Source organism: Centroberyx affinis, unplaced genomic scaffold, assembly GCF_046629955.1.
Source record: "Centroberyx affinis isolate AG114_WGS23_722 - 3 ecotype Tasmania unplaced genomic scaffold, CSIRO-AGI_Caff_v1 ptg000079l_1, whole genome shotgun sequence".
Lineage (NCBI taxonomy): Eukaryota > Metazoa > Chordata > Actinopteri > Beryciformes > Berycidae > Centroberyx > Centroberyx affinis.
The window spans coordinates 278,554-294,013 of NW_027278788.1; the positions used below are offsets into that span (position 1 = coordinate 278,554).

Here is a 15,460-nt window from a genome sequence, read left to right on the forward strand (position 1 = left end):
AGTCTAACAATCCGAAACCCTCTTTTTTCTCATTTTGTGTCAAGCCAGGACACCTCATGAAATCTTCCTGCACAGGAAGTTGGGAAACCTGGAGCTGCTGCCCACTACCACCTTGTTCAGACTTGAGGTAAATGTAGTGTAGACAGGGGTGTGTGTTTTTCTGTGGAACGTGACACTCTCTCATATGGGAGACACCCTGTTCTAGATGTGTCACTGAAAACAAGCCTCAAGTAAACAAATGTGTGGATTTCATGTTAGCGTGTGATGTATGTGCAGAGTGAAAGAGAGACCTCTAGTGGCAGAGAGGTTGGTTGTTTTTAGGTTGGTTTTTAAGTTGCTACTGCCATCCTGTGATAAGAATAAGACTTGCAGTTAGGCCACCAGGCTGAGGCAGTGGTTCAATAGACTGAATCAGGGCAACTGTAAAGAAAATAAACAAATACATGCTGGATCTCACTGGAATGTGAGGAAAAAAACATATTTAATTGGCAATTCTTATGATCTATGAGTAAAACTCACACAAATTCAATCTCAATCTCTCTACACATCCTAATTTTAGTGCATTTTGTGCACAGTTCACAGTGATTGGGTTACCTTATACAGTCAATTCAACAATTTTACTTTATGATTCAATTTCTTCACAAAAAAAATATTTTTTTGGTCATTTATTATGCAGTTGAAAGTAGAGAGAGACAGGAAAGACTGGGAGAAAGAGAGAGGGATGACATGCGACATAGGTCATGTGGCAGATTCAGCCCCTATTATTTCATTTCTATTGCATTTCAAATAACAACTAAACAAAGATACAGCAAAAAGTATTATCTGTCTTTCAAATACCATTTGCTGCAGGTATCAATCAGGACATTGCAAGAAAGACACACAATGTAGAAACTATATTTTCAGACTGCGGCACTGTTGGCTCTTAACGCCTCTTTGGTAAGGTGGTTAGTTTGGATAAAATTAGGTTCTACTTTACATTAAAGGGTAAATAAACACTATATCACATATTTTATGTATGTATGTAGATTGTTGGATAAGTGTGAATGGTGATGTATTCTTTGCATTGCCATACAATATGTGTATGTATATGTGCATATAGATATATATATATATATGTATACGTATATGAGATTATGTGTGATTGTGCATGTGCAGATGTATGTGTATATATGTATCTACAGATCATGTCAAAATGTACCTCATCTCAAAATCTGTAAAAAAAAAAAATTGCTGTAAAAACAAAGTGCTATATGTCCTCCAAAGCGGGGGGGTGGTGGAGGGGTTAAATAAAAAAATAAAAAAAACACTATATCACATAGGGCATTAAATTGCTGCTGCACTGCTTTCTATGGGTTGAAATTTTCAAGCATGTTGCACTTCTGGCCACACCCCGATCAGTGATGTCAAAGCAGGTGTTTTCCATCAGCTGTCAAAGGCAAAATACCTGTTTTGACAGTAATCTTGATTTGGGTGTGGCCAGAAGTGCAACATGTTTGAACGTTTCAACCCAGAGAGCAGTGCTGCAGTAATTTTAGTCTGTATGAAATTTAGTGTTGAAGTACTCTTTAACAGCCTGTGGACTTGACTGTAGAATTAGCCATATTCAAATTTCCTTCATTCTTCTTCATTAAAAGGTTTACTACTCAGCTGAAGAAGCTTCTGTGCTGCCTTAATCAGTCTATCCCTGTATTCTAGCCGCTTGTGGTTACACTCTGGGACTCCTCTGAAGCCATATATGGCCCCCCACCAAGCGGCTGCAATTGCAGCAGTTGAATCGCTGTCCCCACCATGGAAGAACCAGTGATTGGCCAGCTTTTCCCATGAGTCCCCGGCACTCAGGAGAGCGTCATAAGCTATCATAGGGGCATCATGTCCACTGGCGCCCCCGCAATTACGGAAAGCAATGAGGGAGTAGAATTCCTCTCTTTCTTTCACACCATAGCACTCTGGAAAGCAGGCTTTGCTTTTCCCATCAAGGATGCCCCTCTGTGTCAGGTATGTCCTCCATGCTTCTCAAAGTAGTCCCTGTGAAATACAACTTTTAAAAACGGGTTCTAACAAGATTACAGGCAGAACTCACTTTCTCTGTTTTGGAACAAAAACTCCCCACCCATTGGCATTTCCAGACATTCCCAATTTCTGCACTGATTTGTTAGCTTATTTATTTCTATTGGGAAAATTTGACTATATTATTTATGTCAATTACAGGCACCGTAATCCAGAGACCTATGTTGATGTTGATGCAATTCCTTGGACGCCAATAGAGATTGATAAAAGTCATAGATTACTTAATGCCTCTTTAAGTCTTCTGTCACATGTGCTATTCCATTGCTGGATGCTGATACAGTGCCATTCAAACAAAAAAAAACAACTGTCTGCTAAGTATGGGATAATGTACAGTGAGTCGGTCATTATTGCAAAATAAGCCCCAGCTGGGTGGATCAAGACCGTAATGTGATGCGGAGTCTCGCTGTTGATTAGTAATCAACAAAATCCACTAGACTTCTTGACTGCAGAGCGATATGATTAGATTGCAGAACAGACCTCAGAATGCCTTCACTGGCCAATCAGAATTGAGTATTCAGCAAAGCTGTGTAACAGTCATTATACATAAAACACTGTTTTATAACTTGCTGTGACACATACCAAAACATCTGAGCTCATCTAGAGTATATACAAAATACATGAAAGCCCTCCCCACTCACCAATTGTGGAGGTTCTGGTCAACACAGTGGCCTGACTCTCTAATATACTGCTTGGTCTTCTCCAAGACTTCCATCAAGCCGTGACCCCATGCCTCCACAGGCAGGGTCCCCATGACTGCATAGGCTGTGAACAGGGCTGCAGCCACGGCCCCCAGGTATCCGGTGGGATGGTGATGGGTCAGGCGGCCGCTCTCCACGCTCGCTGCAATCAGGTGGTGCTCCTGCTCTGGCTTGGGAAAACGCAGGCCGATGCACATGGCCCGCATGGCCGCGCCACAACCTCCGCCAACCCTGTTGAAGGGGATCTTATAGTCTCCGTCAGTTCTCCTTTCAAGTAGGTTGATGCTGGATATGCAAGTCAAGCCTGCAGAGGAAAGAGAACCAAGAGTGTGGTGTATGTTTCAGCATTTCCTCCACTGTTTGGGCATAAGCTTAAAGGGAAAAACTCACACAAACACAAAAACATCAATCACAAAACATGTTATGCTTTGGACAATTCCACTGAGATTTGTGACCATGAACAAGTCTCTCCAAAAGCCAAACAAGAGAGCAAATTGTGCATTCATGTGCTATCGGATATATCGCAAAAACAAATTTCCTACTTGGAAATTTCACATGAACGTCCTACAAAGTTGGATGATTAAATTGGAAACAAAAATTTTGCTACTTGAGTTTCCGAGTTATAATGCAATGGTGACCTTTAACCTTCTCAGCAAGGGAAAAAATAAAGTTTTGTGTAAGTCAACAGTCAGAAAACACATAATCATGCACGTTGCCATTAGCCAGAATAACCTAACATTTGTCTGACTAAAGTTCCTCAAATTGACTTTCCCACCAGCACATGATCGCAAGGAAAGACTCTAACCTGTGATGTCATCAAGAGACCAAGATTACATTTAATCCGTCAACTTTGAAGTGGATACTGATTTAGGAGACCAAGCTTGTGGACCCACAAACTGTTGTTTGTCATTACACACCGCAATAATCACATCACAGCCCTGCTAAATCAGCCTGGGACAGAGTCCATAAAGTTTGTCTCTCAATGTTAGAGGAGACTTTGATCTTGATGACATTATAGGTGCTCAAGGAAACATTCCCCAGACCCCAAACCATGGGATCATGCAGTAACTGTTTAAGTGTAAAGAAAAGATTTCAGTTGAGGTTATCTGTAGACGAATGTTGCTCGAAATGGTATGAACGAGGATCTCAGTTTGAGCTGTTTTCTATAAAGGTTATATCCACTGATTCTTTGTTTTTATTGCTTTACAAGTGAACTCAGAATGCTTTGCGATTTTCATTGTAAGGGTGTGGGACTGTAATCACCGACTGATCTTCACCTCTGGTTAATGAGCTAGGTTGATCGTATCAGCCTAGGTTGATTGTTGATTGTATTATGAAGTATGAGGATATTTAAGGATGTTGGAGTGATTCACCTTTTGTGAATTTTCTCTCCAATTATAAAGTCTTATCTTAATGGGTAATGTGTTTTCTCTCTATAGAGCACTGATGAAAGCATGAGCTGAAACATCTGCTCATCTAGCGTTTTTTCTTCCTTTTCTTTTATTGTTGCACTTGATACTATGCATTTGTGTTAATAAATTATTTATTTTGGCTAGATTTTTGTCCAGCTAATTTTTGGCAATTTGTGGTATACATCTTTGACTGTTGACTTTTTACTTCACTTGAGCTTATCTAAAACTTACCTGCTGCACGTCCACTCATGTCTCTCATACATTCTATGTACTTTTTCACCAATTCCCGACACAGGTCTGGTAAGGTTGACTTTGCCTTCTTCCCAACCTCAATCAGTGCGTCTGCAGTGGCCAAGTGCATAACCGTGTCATCACTGATTGGGAAGTCCTTGACGTTCAACTTGGCCAAACCCCCACGCTCTTTTACCTGGCGATGAATAGCCTCTCCATCTCCCTCAAACTCCCAATTGCCGTGGTTGTACCCAAGGGCATCGCCTACACCACTGAGGACCATGCTAGCTTCATATCTCTCCTTCAGAGGAATTTGATCAGACATGATATCTGGCTGTAGAGAGGGCAAAAGGCAGATCTGTGAATAAAAGAAAAAAAATGTAAATACCTTATAAAAGTTCACTGTGTAATATTTCTCCCTTACTGAAGCATAATATGACTAGTAAAATCAGCAGGGGTTGCTCCATGGTAATGAGTGAAAAAGCCACGGCGCAGAGCTTTCTGCATTCAAAAACACAGGTGTGGGCCGAGGCTGTTTTTGTTTGAAGGCACCCTCCTACCACAGTGTTGTGGTAGGAGAGTGCTCTACAGTGGGTAATGTGCTCATTACATACAGTATACTATATACGTAGACCCTTTCACACATGCAGCCTGCCGTAAATGTAATGGCACACCGTCATGTGTGAAAAGTCATAATAATAATAATAATAATAACTTTATTTATATAGCATCTTTAAAAACAGAGTTTACAAAGTGCTTTGACAGACAAAATAAAAGCAGAATACTCAAATTATGAATTCAAAAGGCAATAAAACAATAATAAACAGGGATCGTAGGATGAAAACCAAAATAAACAGTAAATGGACTGCATTTATATAGCGCTTTTATCCAAAGCGCTTTACAACATGCCTACATTCACACACACATTCTTACACTGATGGCGGCAAGCTACTCCAATGGCACTCTACCTCTTGAGCCACAGCCTCAAAACAGTAAAATAGAATAAACAGTAAAATAGAATAAAAGTAAGGTAGAATTAAAAGTAAGATAGAATTAAGACAGAGTTAAGATAAAAGACGTAAAAAGACAATAGAAATATGATAAAAAGACGATAAAAAGACGATAAAGAGACAATAAAAAGCCGATAAAATATAAAAAGACGATAAAAAGATGACATCACATAAAAGCAAGTCTATAAAAATGGGTGTTAAGAAGTGATTTAAAAGAAGTCACTGATTCTGCTAGCCTCATCTCCTCAGGCAGGTCGTTCCAAAGCCGAGGGGCCCTGATGGAAAAAGCGTGGTTACCTTTAGTTTTAAGTCTAGACTTTGGAACAGCCAGAAGGGCCCGCCTGAGGATCTAAGGCTGCGCACTGGCTCATACGGGGTCAACATATCTGTTATGTAGCTTGGGGCCAGACCCAAATGTGCTTTAAAGTGATCAGTAAAATCTTAAAATCGATTCTAAAACGAACAGGGAGCCAATGGAGAGAAGCCAGGATTGGGGTGATGTGATGTCGTCTGTTAGAACCAGCAAGAAGCCGAGCTGCTGCATTCTGAACTAGTCGGAGGCGGGAGAGTGACTTTTGGTTGATGCCAGAAAGGAGGGAGTTACAGTAGTCGAGTCGTGAGAAGATTAGGGTGTGGATTATTTTTTCCAGGTCGCTGTGTGATAGTATTGGTTTGATTCTGGAGATGGATCTCAATTGAAGGAAGCAGGACTGGACAATTTTTTTAATCTGTGGTTCGAAGTTTAGGTCAGTGTCAAATAGTACTAGTTTCTGGCAATGGGCTTCACATTTGTGGACAGAGGACCAAGGCCATTCTCAATATGACTGATAGAATTTTTGGGACTGAACAATATGATTTCTGATTTTGAGTTATTGAGCTGAAGAAAATGTTGTGCCATCCCACAGTTTATGTCATTGAGGCAATCTACAACAGCAGCTAGGCTGTTTGGGTCACCAGGTCTCAGGGGAAGGTATATCTGTGTGTCGTCTACGTAGCAATGAAAAGAGACATTGTGTCTTTGGATAACTTGGCCAAGTGGCAGTATATAGATTGAGAATAAAATTGGACCTAAAATAGAACCTTGTGGTACACCACAGGTAATGTGAGTTGTAGAAGATGAGTAGACCTATGGTGACCGCGAAGGTTCTTTCTAAAAGGTAGGAATAAAACCAACCAAGTGCAGCATCCTTGATGCCAACCTAGGTGTTCAGGCGGTAGATTAAAATGGCGTGATCTACAGTGTCAAAGGCTGCACTTAGGTCTAAAAGAATTAAAATTGCACTTTCCCCCATCAGCTGCTAAAAGGAGGTCATTGGTTACCTTGAGGAGGGCAGTTTCTGTACTATGTAAAGCTCTAAAACCAGACTGAAATTTCTCAAAGATGTTATGATGACACATAAAAGCTAAAAGCTGGGTTGATACCACTTTCTCTAAAACCTTTGATAAAAATGGAAGTTTAGAAATGGGCCTAAAGTTGTTAAGAAAAGAGGGATCAAGGTTAGGTTTCTTCAAAAGAGGTTGGACCACAGCATGTTTAAAAACAGAAGGAAAAATGCCTTTCTCCAACGAGCTATTAATAATTGATAAAATACTGGGCCCAACTGTGTCAATAACCTCTTTAAGAAATGTGGTGGGGATAATATCAAGGCTGCACATGGTTGATTTCATGTGGGATATAGTTTCAGATAAAAATGACAGTGACACAGGATCAAAATTGCTAAAATAACTACTGATGTCCCTATTGGCATGTATAACTCAGTCAGGGGGAGTAATTTGCTGTCTTATATTTTCAACTTTATTCTTAAAAATTTTTAAAAATTCCTCACACATCTCTGGCGAGGCATTGGTAAAATGACAGGGGGAGGGGGCGATGACGGAGTCTATTACCTTAAATAAAATTCTGGTGTTAAAATGGTTTGCTACAATCAGGTTAGAGAAGAAAGTTGCTCTTGCTTCTTTAACTGCCTTTTGATATTGTGCATTGCGTCTTTCCAGAGCTCATAAAATGCGTGTAAACCACTCTTCTTCCAATTTCCGTTCCTTTCTCCTACAGTCTCTCTTTAATTCCTGGGTGGCTTCATTTAGCCAGGGCTGCGATGTTTTATTTGCCTTTTTGTCTTTGTATGGGGCGACAGAGTCCAGGACAGTCAGACAGGTGTCATTAAAATGTTAAAATCTGGATCAAAGGCAGTTAAAGGCAAAGCAGCAGCATTAAAAAGCTCAGAAAACTTGCTAGCAGACATAGAGTTAAAAACACGGCAGCGGACAGAATGTGATTAATAGGAAGTTGGGATAAAACCACACTGAATAAAACCGCTTTGTGATCGGACACACAGATCCTTTGTCTCAATGTTGTCAGGGCTGAGACCACTGTACAGTACTAAGTCAAGGGTGTGGCCCTTAGAATGTGTAGGTTCTTGTACTGTTTGAGTGAGGTTAACAGATATTCAGGTATCTTTAAAGGTATTCATAAAATCAGTAACAAAATCAGTAACAAAACTCTGGGTGGTGCAGCAGACATGTATATTAAAATAAGAAAATTTATATTATTTACAAATAAGAATTTTGCCATATTTTGACATGAAATGAGATAACAACTCAGCAAACTCTTGGATAAAAGCATTGTTTGGTCTAGGCGGTCTGTATATTATTAAAATTATCACCGGATACTAGAATTTAACATTCTAAGGAAGTAGCCGGTGTCGAAATGCCAGTAAATCAGTTCCGCCAATTTCACTGCTCAAGACAAGTAGGAAAGGTAACAGTAATGCCAACACTATCAACCCCCACTGACACATATTATGGTCAATTTGTGATATTGTAGGCTACAGTAGAAGTCTTACTCACTTCCCTTTTAATCAAGAAACCTGTCACACCTCTCTCCCTTCATTCAGGGAACCATGGTATTCTTTATCTATCGAGACAAAATGTGCCCTAAATCTGATGAGGAGCTCATATGTTTCTGTTCGTGAGAAAAGAGTGAAGAGCGGCTCATAATAACTTCAATTTAACTAACCTCGTTTCCCCAGTCGTCCCGTGTTGTTGTCCCGTATGAAGCCGAACATCCGCGTTTTAACTCTGTGGGAGTGCATAAGATGACGAGGCGACCTGTGAACCGCACGTGACGCTAAGCAGGAAACGGCCATATCAAAATGCATATAGACAACTGCTGCCAACGGAATCACCTGAAGCTGATACTTAATTAAATTACACGTGTCTGTTTTTATTGTAGGCCTATGTTTGGAATGTGATCTGAATCTGAAATATGATCTTCAGTGCCACTGTTGTACTATAAACAGGCCCGGATTAACACAGTGTGGTGCCCTAGGGTGACGTCACTTGACACGCAAAAAAGTGAAATTTACTGTGCCAATAAAGATCATAGATTTGCATTAACTTAAAACAGTACAGGCTCAACACACATACTGCAGACAAATGTAAGACAATGTAGTAACCAACAAATTACTCTACACCACTGATTGACTTGAGCCTACAAATGCTATTTTAGGCTTTACACACAGAGCTATACTGTATCAAATTTGAATGCAACTCACATCAAAGACATCATGCTAAAAATCTTTGTTTCCACCATAAACTGTCAAAGGCCTGAATGACGACTAAATGCCAAACCATTACAGAGCATGACTAAAAAATCGTAATACAAAAAATTAAAAAAAAATCATTAAACAGACATCTAATGCAACTTCAGCACCACAGACAAGGCCCCACATACCACCAAATAAAGCAAGCTCAATAACTGTAGCAAACGATCACTTCAGCTGAGTTGATGTGACAGTGGGAAGTGCAGAAGGAGAAGCACATTGAGACACTAGGCTTGTTTGAGTTGACTACCTGATTGATAAACAACTTAAAAGGTGCATTATCACCACCCACACACACTGCTCAAACGACCCAGACCTTCACGTTACTTGTTTTTATTTTGATGTATAGGCATTACAGGTGGCATTTACGGAAAATAATACATGTTTGTAGCGTTCTAATAAAATGGTATATGGACTGCTCATGGAGACACCGTGGAATAGATATAAAAAACTTTAAGTCTCTTCATTTCACAGTGGGTATGTGATACACCTGTGATGAACCAATCAACGCTCAGCTCGAGGCGTTTCCCACCTCATTCCTCATCATCCTCGGAGCTGTGCAGTCGGCGGAGAGCAGCTGCAGCGCCTCGAGAGAGAGAGAGAGAGAGAGAGGATTATTCTGAATGGTTTTTCTATTCAATTTAGCTTTAGTTCTATAGCATTTTTCACAAGCCACTAGGTTTTGGAGCTTTATTCCAAAATGTTGCACTTTAAAAAGAGAGGGTGAAATAAGGGGAGAGGCGACTGTTAAAGGGATAAACATTGTTGCTGTTGATGTTTTGCACTGATTAACTTCCCTCAATTTGTTGTTATTGCTAATCGAAAGACTATTTACCATTATAGCAGTAAGCCAATATACCAATAAGCAGGTCAAACTATAAATCTGGGTATATTTTATTTGCAATCAGTATTCTACTTAGATTGGCATACAGTACCATTATACATGCTCCTATGTGCCTTGGAAGCAGCACCATTTGTCATCCATGAAGAGGCATATTAGGTTTGATTTAATCCCATAGCATGTTGAGCAGCAGAACATGGAGGCCCTAAACTGCTAATACTGTACAGGAGACCACTGGGGATAAACTTGAAGATTTGGATAGATCTATCTCTCAGATGTCACCAGAAGCAGTTTTTCAAACAATCTCTTCCAGTGTGTTCCGGTGGCAACCCCTGTGGCACTTTGTCTGTCTTTGTCTCCATTTTCAGACAGATGTGAAAAAAACAGTGCAGCTTTGTACAGTACAAATACCCCATTGTCTCCGTAAGCAACCAAGGAAAACGGCTACACTGTTTTGTCTTAAGTGTCTTGCTGCTGTAACAACTTGAATTTCCCTCTGGGATTAATAAAGTTCTTATCTTATTTTACATTATAATATGTGACTGTCACTGTGGAAACAGTGTAAGCAGCCCCAGGTAGTTAAAGACAGTACTATTAAACTATGTAGTGTTATTTTTGTATCATAGTTACCATCTCCTACACATATCATTTAAGATTACTTACCATTTTGGTTTAGAGCTGCTACAAGTTCTCATTTTCTCACTTCTAAGATTATGCTAGTGGCCTGCTATCACTGAAAATAGTGTATGCTAAAGTGTTAGCATGGAACATCAGAGCCAATAATCTACCAGGGACACAATGGATGATTTTGGTGTCTATGTTCTCATTAGGCGACCAATGGGTCAACCTCCCAAAAACTGGGTGTATTCCTTAAGTCAATGTACCCTGCAACATCATTTTATTTTTCATTTTCAGTTTTTTTTTTATGGACAGGTCAAGCCTGTCTCATTGAGCTGTGAACGCAACCACCAGGCCATAGGCTAGAGCAGTCATCCTCAAAGTCCGGACTCCGGTCCGGATCCGGACCGAACCACAACTGTCTCCGGACTCTGAGCAAATTATACTTTTCATATGTATTATTTGTATTATCTGCGAGACTTCGCCGCAACGCAACGAGTCAAATTATCCGCTTTCTCCACTGCAAGCAGCGCTCTGAATGTCCGACTGCTCCACTGTCTGTGTGAGGACGTCTACTCTGCTTTGGTTTGGTCCAATCACATTCAGCGTCCAAGGAGTTCAGCGTCCCGTCATCAAGCGGTGAGTCGCGGACGCGACGTCATACTGTAGAGCCGCACTTTTTTTTTCAAACTTTATTTTTACAAGAGAAGAGAACAAAGACCGGTGTAATCAAGTTGACAGCGCAGCTCGTTTCGTCAGCTGTTAGCTACTAGCCTAGATTTGGAACGTGAATCAATCTAAAATGGCGTGTTCAAAGGTGGCCAGCCTACAGCAGTGAGTCTGCATTCTCAACAATGAACACGGTGAAGAACGAGTACCGCAGCCGACTCACCAATGAACACTTGCATCAGTGTCTCTGCCTGGTCATCACACCTTTGTGCCAAAGTTCAAAGTCTTGGCAGCAGACCAAAGGTGCCACTTCTCTCATTAAGCAACAGTGTTTGACACAATGTACAATAGTTCTGGACTTATTTGGACTTTGATTCTTAGGATGGTTTGATTCACCTTTGGTGGCTGGGTGTGTGAACCGGGTTTGGGGGATGGGGATAATGGGGAAATGGTGATTTGTAGCTTTAATTTAATTTAATTTTATATGTAATTTTATGTTTTATTTAATTTAATTTTATATAATTTAAATGTATATTATATATATTTTATATTTAATTTTATATTATTAATTTAATAATTTAATTATAATTCGTTAAAAGCTTGACTGACCTTAATAAACGGACCTTTGTCTAATTGAAAATTTTCTTTGTGGACCTTTAAGATTTGTATTTGAGTACCCCTGGGCTAGAGAAACAAATGGCCTGCATAATGGGCTAAAATTTAAAGGGTTAAAAAAAAATGTTTGCTTTTTCTTTGACATTATAAGAAAGTGTTTCTGTGGTAGCATTGTGTAATTTTGCAATTCCCTACACTGGAATTCATTATTTTCAAAACACCCAACCAGCTTGACCAGAAGATTATGTAAAAAATATGTAATTTATTTCACAGTGAAGATACAAACGGCAACAAAAGAGAACTGGTACAACAATACAAAAAACAAGAGAATCACATAACATTAGGTAGTCTATGCTGTCTGCTTTATAATCCAGGTGATGACTTGTGAGTTCACCTCCTCCAATACAGAATCCTCAGACCTTCCCTTTACTGTAAGACCATGGCTGCCTCCTTTTAGCCAGAAAACCTCAACTGGAGCTTTCATTTCCTTTACCACACCGTCAAAAAGGACCTAGAACACAAGACGATTGTTATAGCAAACATTAATGTTGAAATGAAAGCGTGCAACCGTCAATTTCAATACTAGAACATGTAGAGTGCATGAATTAAAAGTATGGATTACAGCATTGTGTGCAAAATAACACAAGCAGAACTTCCTGAAACAAAGAAAGAATTAATATAGAATATGTATGATAGAAAAATATACCAAAAATCGTAAATATAAGCAGTGGAAAAATATAGAAATATCAATATATATGCAATATATAACAATTGATTATATTAGAAAATGAAGAAAACAAATGTGAATTTACAGCAAATGTGTGTGTAAATAACTGTATTCAAGACCATTTAAGACGATGAATTTTAATACTACAATTTAAGACATTTTAAGACTTCTTTCTGGTATAAAAAAAGCCCCAAAACAGTGTTCCATTCTCACCCTATCACACATGTTGTCCTCTGTGCCCGACACAAACAGCACGGGCATCTGTCTGGGCAGCCCCCTGAGGTCCTCGCTCCGCTGCTGATGGGCGTGCGTCTGTCCTGGGGGGTGCAGGGGGAAAGACAGGCAGACGACGCCCTGCACTGCGTCCTCCGTTTCATCACTCAGCTGCCTGGCCAAGGCGGCGGCAGCACGACTTCCCATTGACCTGCCTGCGGACGGGTCGCACAGTGATGACGGGATGATGATGATGATGATGGCAGTGAAAATGAAATGAAAAATATGTTGGAAACCAAATATAATGGTTACAGGAACTTTTTGATGTCACATGTTCATTTTGATTAAGCAGTTATTTAGGATAGAGACAGATAATCCTGCTCAGGATGTGCTACTGTATTTTATGGTTTGATCTTCGTAATAAACTATATTTGGAATAAAGGGATTGGCTTTCTCGTTCAGCATTGTGAGCCTATTTATTCACAGATCTTAAAGGGAATAGCAACATCTTATTTTTTGTTTTCTTACTTTATGGGTTTACAATTACTGTTGCAGAATGAGTACCTATAGGTCAGATCCAGTGGCTTTCCCTTTTAATAAAATTTACTGGTTTGAGTTGAGAAAGAGAGTATATCAACTGCAGTCAACTAAGATGATTTTTATACAGGTGCTGATGTGGCGGAGAGACTACAGGATTTTCATGAGGTCCTTGCTGATTTGCACATCTAAAATGCCTGTGGAGGGAACCTTTATCGGCCAGCTGATGACCCGTACGTTTTTCACTGCAGTTGCATTGTAAGCGTACTTTTCTATTTTCCATTCTGTACAATTGAAATTATTTGTGGAAACATTTGACTTACTAGTAGAAGATTCATTTCAAGTGTCATGGTTTCCTGATAAGGTAAGTCATCTCATTTTACAATTCTATCGTTTCATTTAGGTTTTGCATATTGTTCTATGGACTTCTTCTTTATAAATGGGCTTAATCTGGCACTAAACTGGTTTTCACTATTTAAGAAGTAAGCAACTTTGTGTAGTTAGGTCATGCAAATTCTTCACCCATTAATATTAGTAGCTGTATTAATACATGGCCTACATGACACTTGTGTGTACCCATATACCTGTGTGTCTATTGTTGCTTACCTCCAAGGTATATGTGCCTAATGGTGAACTTCTCTAGTGATTTCAAGTAGTCCTGGCAAAAAGAAAGAGCGTATAGCAAGTTATTGACAGAAAAATAGTGTTAGTAATATAGTCATCCTATGATACATTTTATATGGATCCTGTCTAAATATCACTGCAAAACTATTATAGGAATACTGCAGTGATACCAAAAATACATTAAGGTTACAGGTTAGGGTGAGTCACTATAGGAACACTATGTAAGAGTGATTTTTCTCACTAAGCCTACTACAGTTTATTTCCTTGCTTATGACTGAATAGCCTAGTACTGAGAGAGCTTAAAGAAGATACCTATTTCACCTCAAACAAACACACTATCCTTAAAATGTGGGCACATAAAGGGTTAACTATATTTAGACAAGTAGATGTATAATATCAAAAGGTACACATGCATATTTGTTTTTCATTCTTGTTTTCATGTTTCCTTTACTTTTTTTTGTCTCACTCTTTATCACAGAAAAAAAACATATTGTTTCCATTACATTTTGCATAATGCTTACCCACACAGCGCGGTAAGCCTTCACCCTATAAACGAGGTTTAAACCTTTGCATGTGAAACGGACACAAATGAACCCATTTGAAGCCAAAGCATGTGCCAGAGAAACCAGGTGCTTGAAGTTCATGTCCCCACCGGCACCGTGTGTGAGGATGACAGCAGTGTGAGCGTCATTCACTGAGGCGGGGACACACACAGCAGCATCCAGATGCTTTGTCCCAAATGGCACCTTCACTCTGTCCTGAAAAGAAATAATAACTTATACAGATAACTTATTGACTCCCAGCTAACCCCGATACGTGCCATCCTCCACCCGATGAGAGAACGTCACGCCAAACTCCTTTTTAAAAAAAGCTGTCAGTTTAATATGGCCTTGATTCTCCATAAAAAAATATATCATGAAACATAACACCAGACCATTTCTAGATTGAAAGGATCCACTCTCGTATTCGGCATACATACAGTCCAAGAAGAGGCACTTATTTCAATAAAATGTCAACTTTTAGCGTAGTTCCCAAGTTATTCCCACCATCTTCCTTTACCAAATAACAACGCGATGGGCGGCAGCAATTGAAACAATAGTTGAGACTATACTGAAATAAAGTGGTGCTTAGTGAATCAGCTGTGTGCCGAATTTAACCATACAATAGACCCTATGTATTGATAAAAAAAATTAAGCGATGTTCTGAGGTAGCGTATGTACGTTTGGCTATCCAGATTTTTGAATACAGCTTGGCGTTACTCTCCGTATAAAAGAAAACGGAACGATATCGGGTCTAGGATAGGCCTACTTTTGGCTGTCATTGCCAACGGCCCCGACTGGTTTATTGTAATAACAACACTGTAGATGTTAACTTGCTTATTAGTATTTACCTCGTCAAACTTATCCATTGCCGGATGTTTCTTATCTGGATATAAAAAAAAATGTTTACAGGCAGGCTGACTTTATAAATTACTGACATCTAGCGTACAGGAGTGGTCATTACAACTGTACAAACTCCCTACCTGGCTTTTGGCTTGACAAAATAACGATAGAAAACATACTTTGATGATACCCACAGGAGAATTTCTCTTTTCTT

The 15,460-nt window shown here is 39.6% G+C and overlaps 2 protein-coding genes across 3 annotated transcripts; both read right to left on the reverse strand.

Annotated features, from left to right (window-relative positions):
* Positions 1-491: 491 nt before the first annotated feature.
* LOC139645970 (ADP-ribosylhydrolase ARH1-like) lies at positions 492-8,473 on the reverse strand. The gene is given in 5 exon segments (XM_071521860.1): positions 492-2,012; positions 2,015-2,025; positions 2,706-3,069; positions 4,409-4,766; positions 8,435-8,473. Coding segments are annotated over 4 exon segments (1,098 nt in total). The 5' UTR covers positions 4,734-4,766; positions 8,435-8,473; the 3' UTR covers positions 492-1,614.
* A 945-nt stretch (positions 8,474-9,418) lies between these two features.
* tex30 (testis expressed 30) lies at positions 9,419-15,283 on the reverse strand. Of its 2 annotated transcripts, none has more exons than XM_071521828.1 (5): positions 15,255-15,283; positions 14,386-14,622; positions 13,847-13,898; positions 12,704-12,918; positions 9,419-9,606 (listed from the first exon to the last, which is right to left on the reverse strand). In XM_071521828.1, exons 1-5 carry the CDS (start codon positions 15,270-15,272, stop codon positions 9,532-9,534), a joined length of 597 nt encoding a protein of 198 aa, XP_071377929.1. In that variant the 5' UTR covers positions 15,273-15,283; the 3' UTR covers positions 9,419-9,531. The 2 variants fall into 2 exon arrangements, with proteins under 2 accessions (XP_071377929.1, XP_071377921.1); XM_071521820.1 differs by lacking the exon at positions 9,419-9,606 and adding an exon at positions 12,026-12,274.
* Positions 15,284-15,460: the final 177 nt, after the last annotated feature.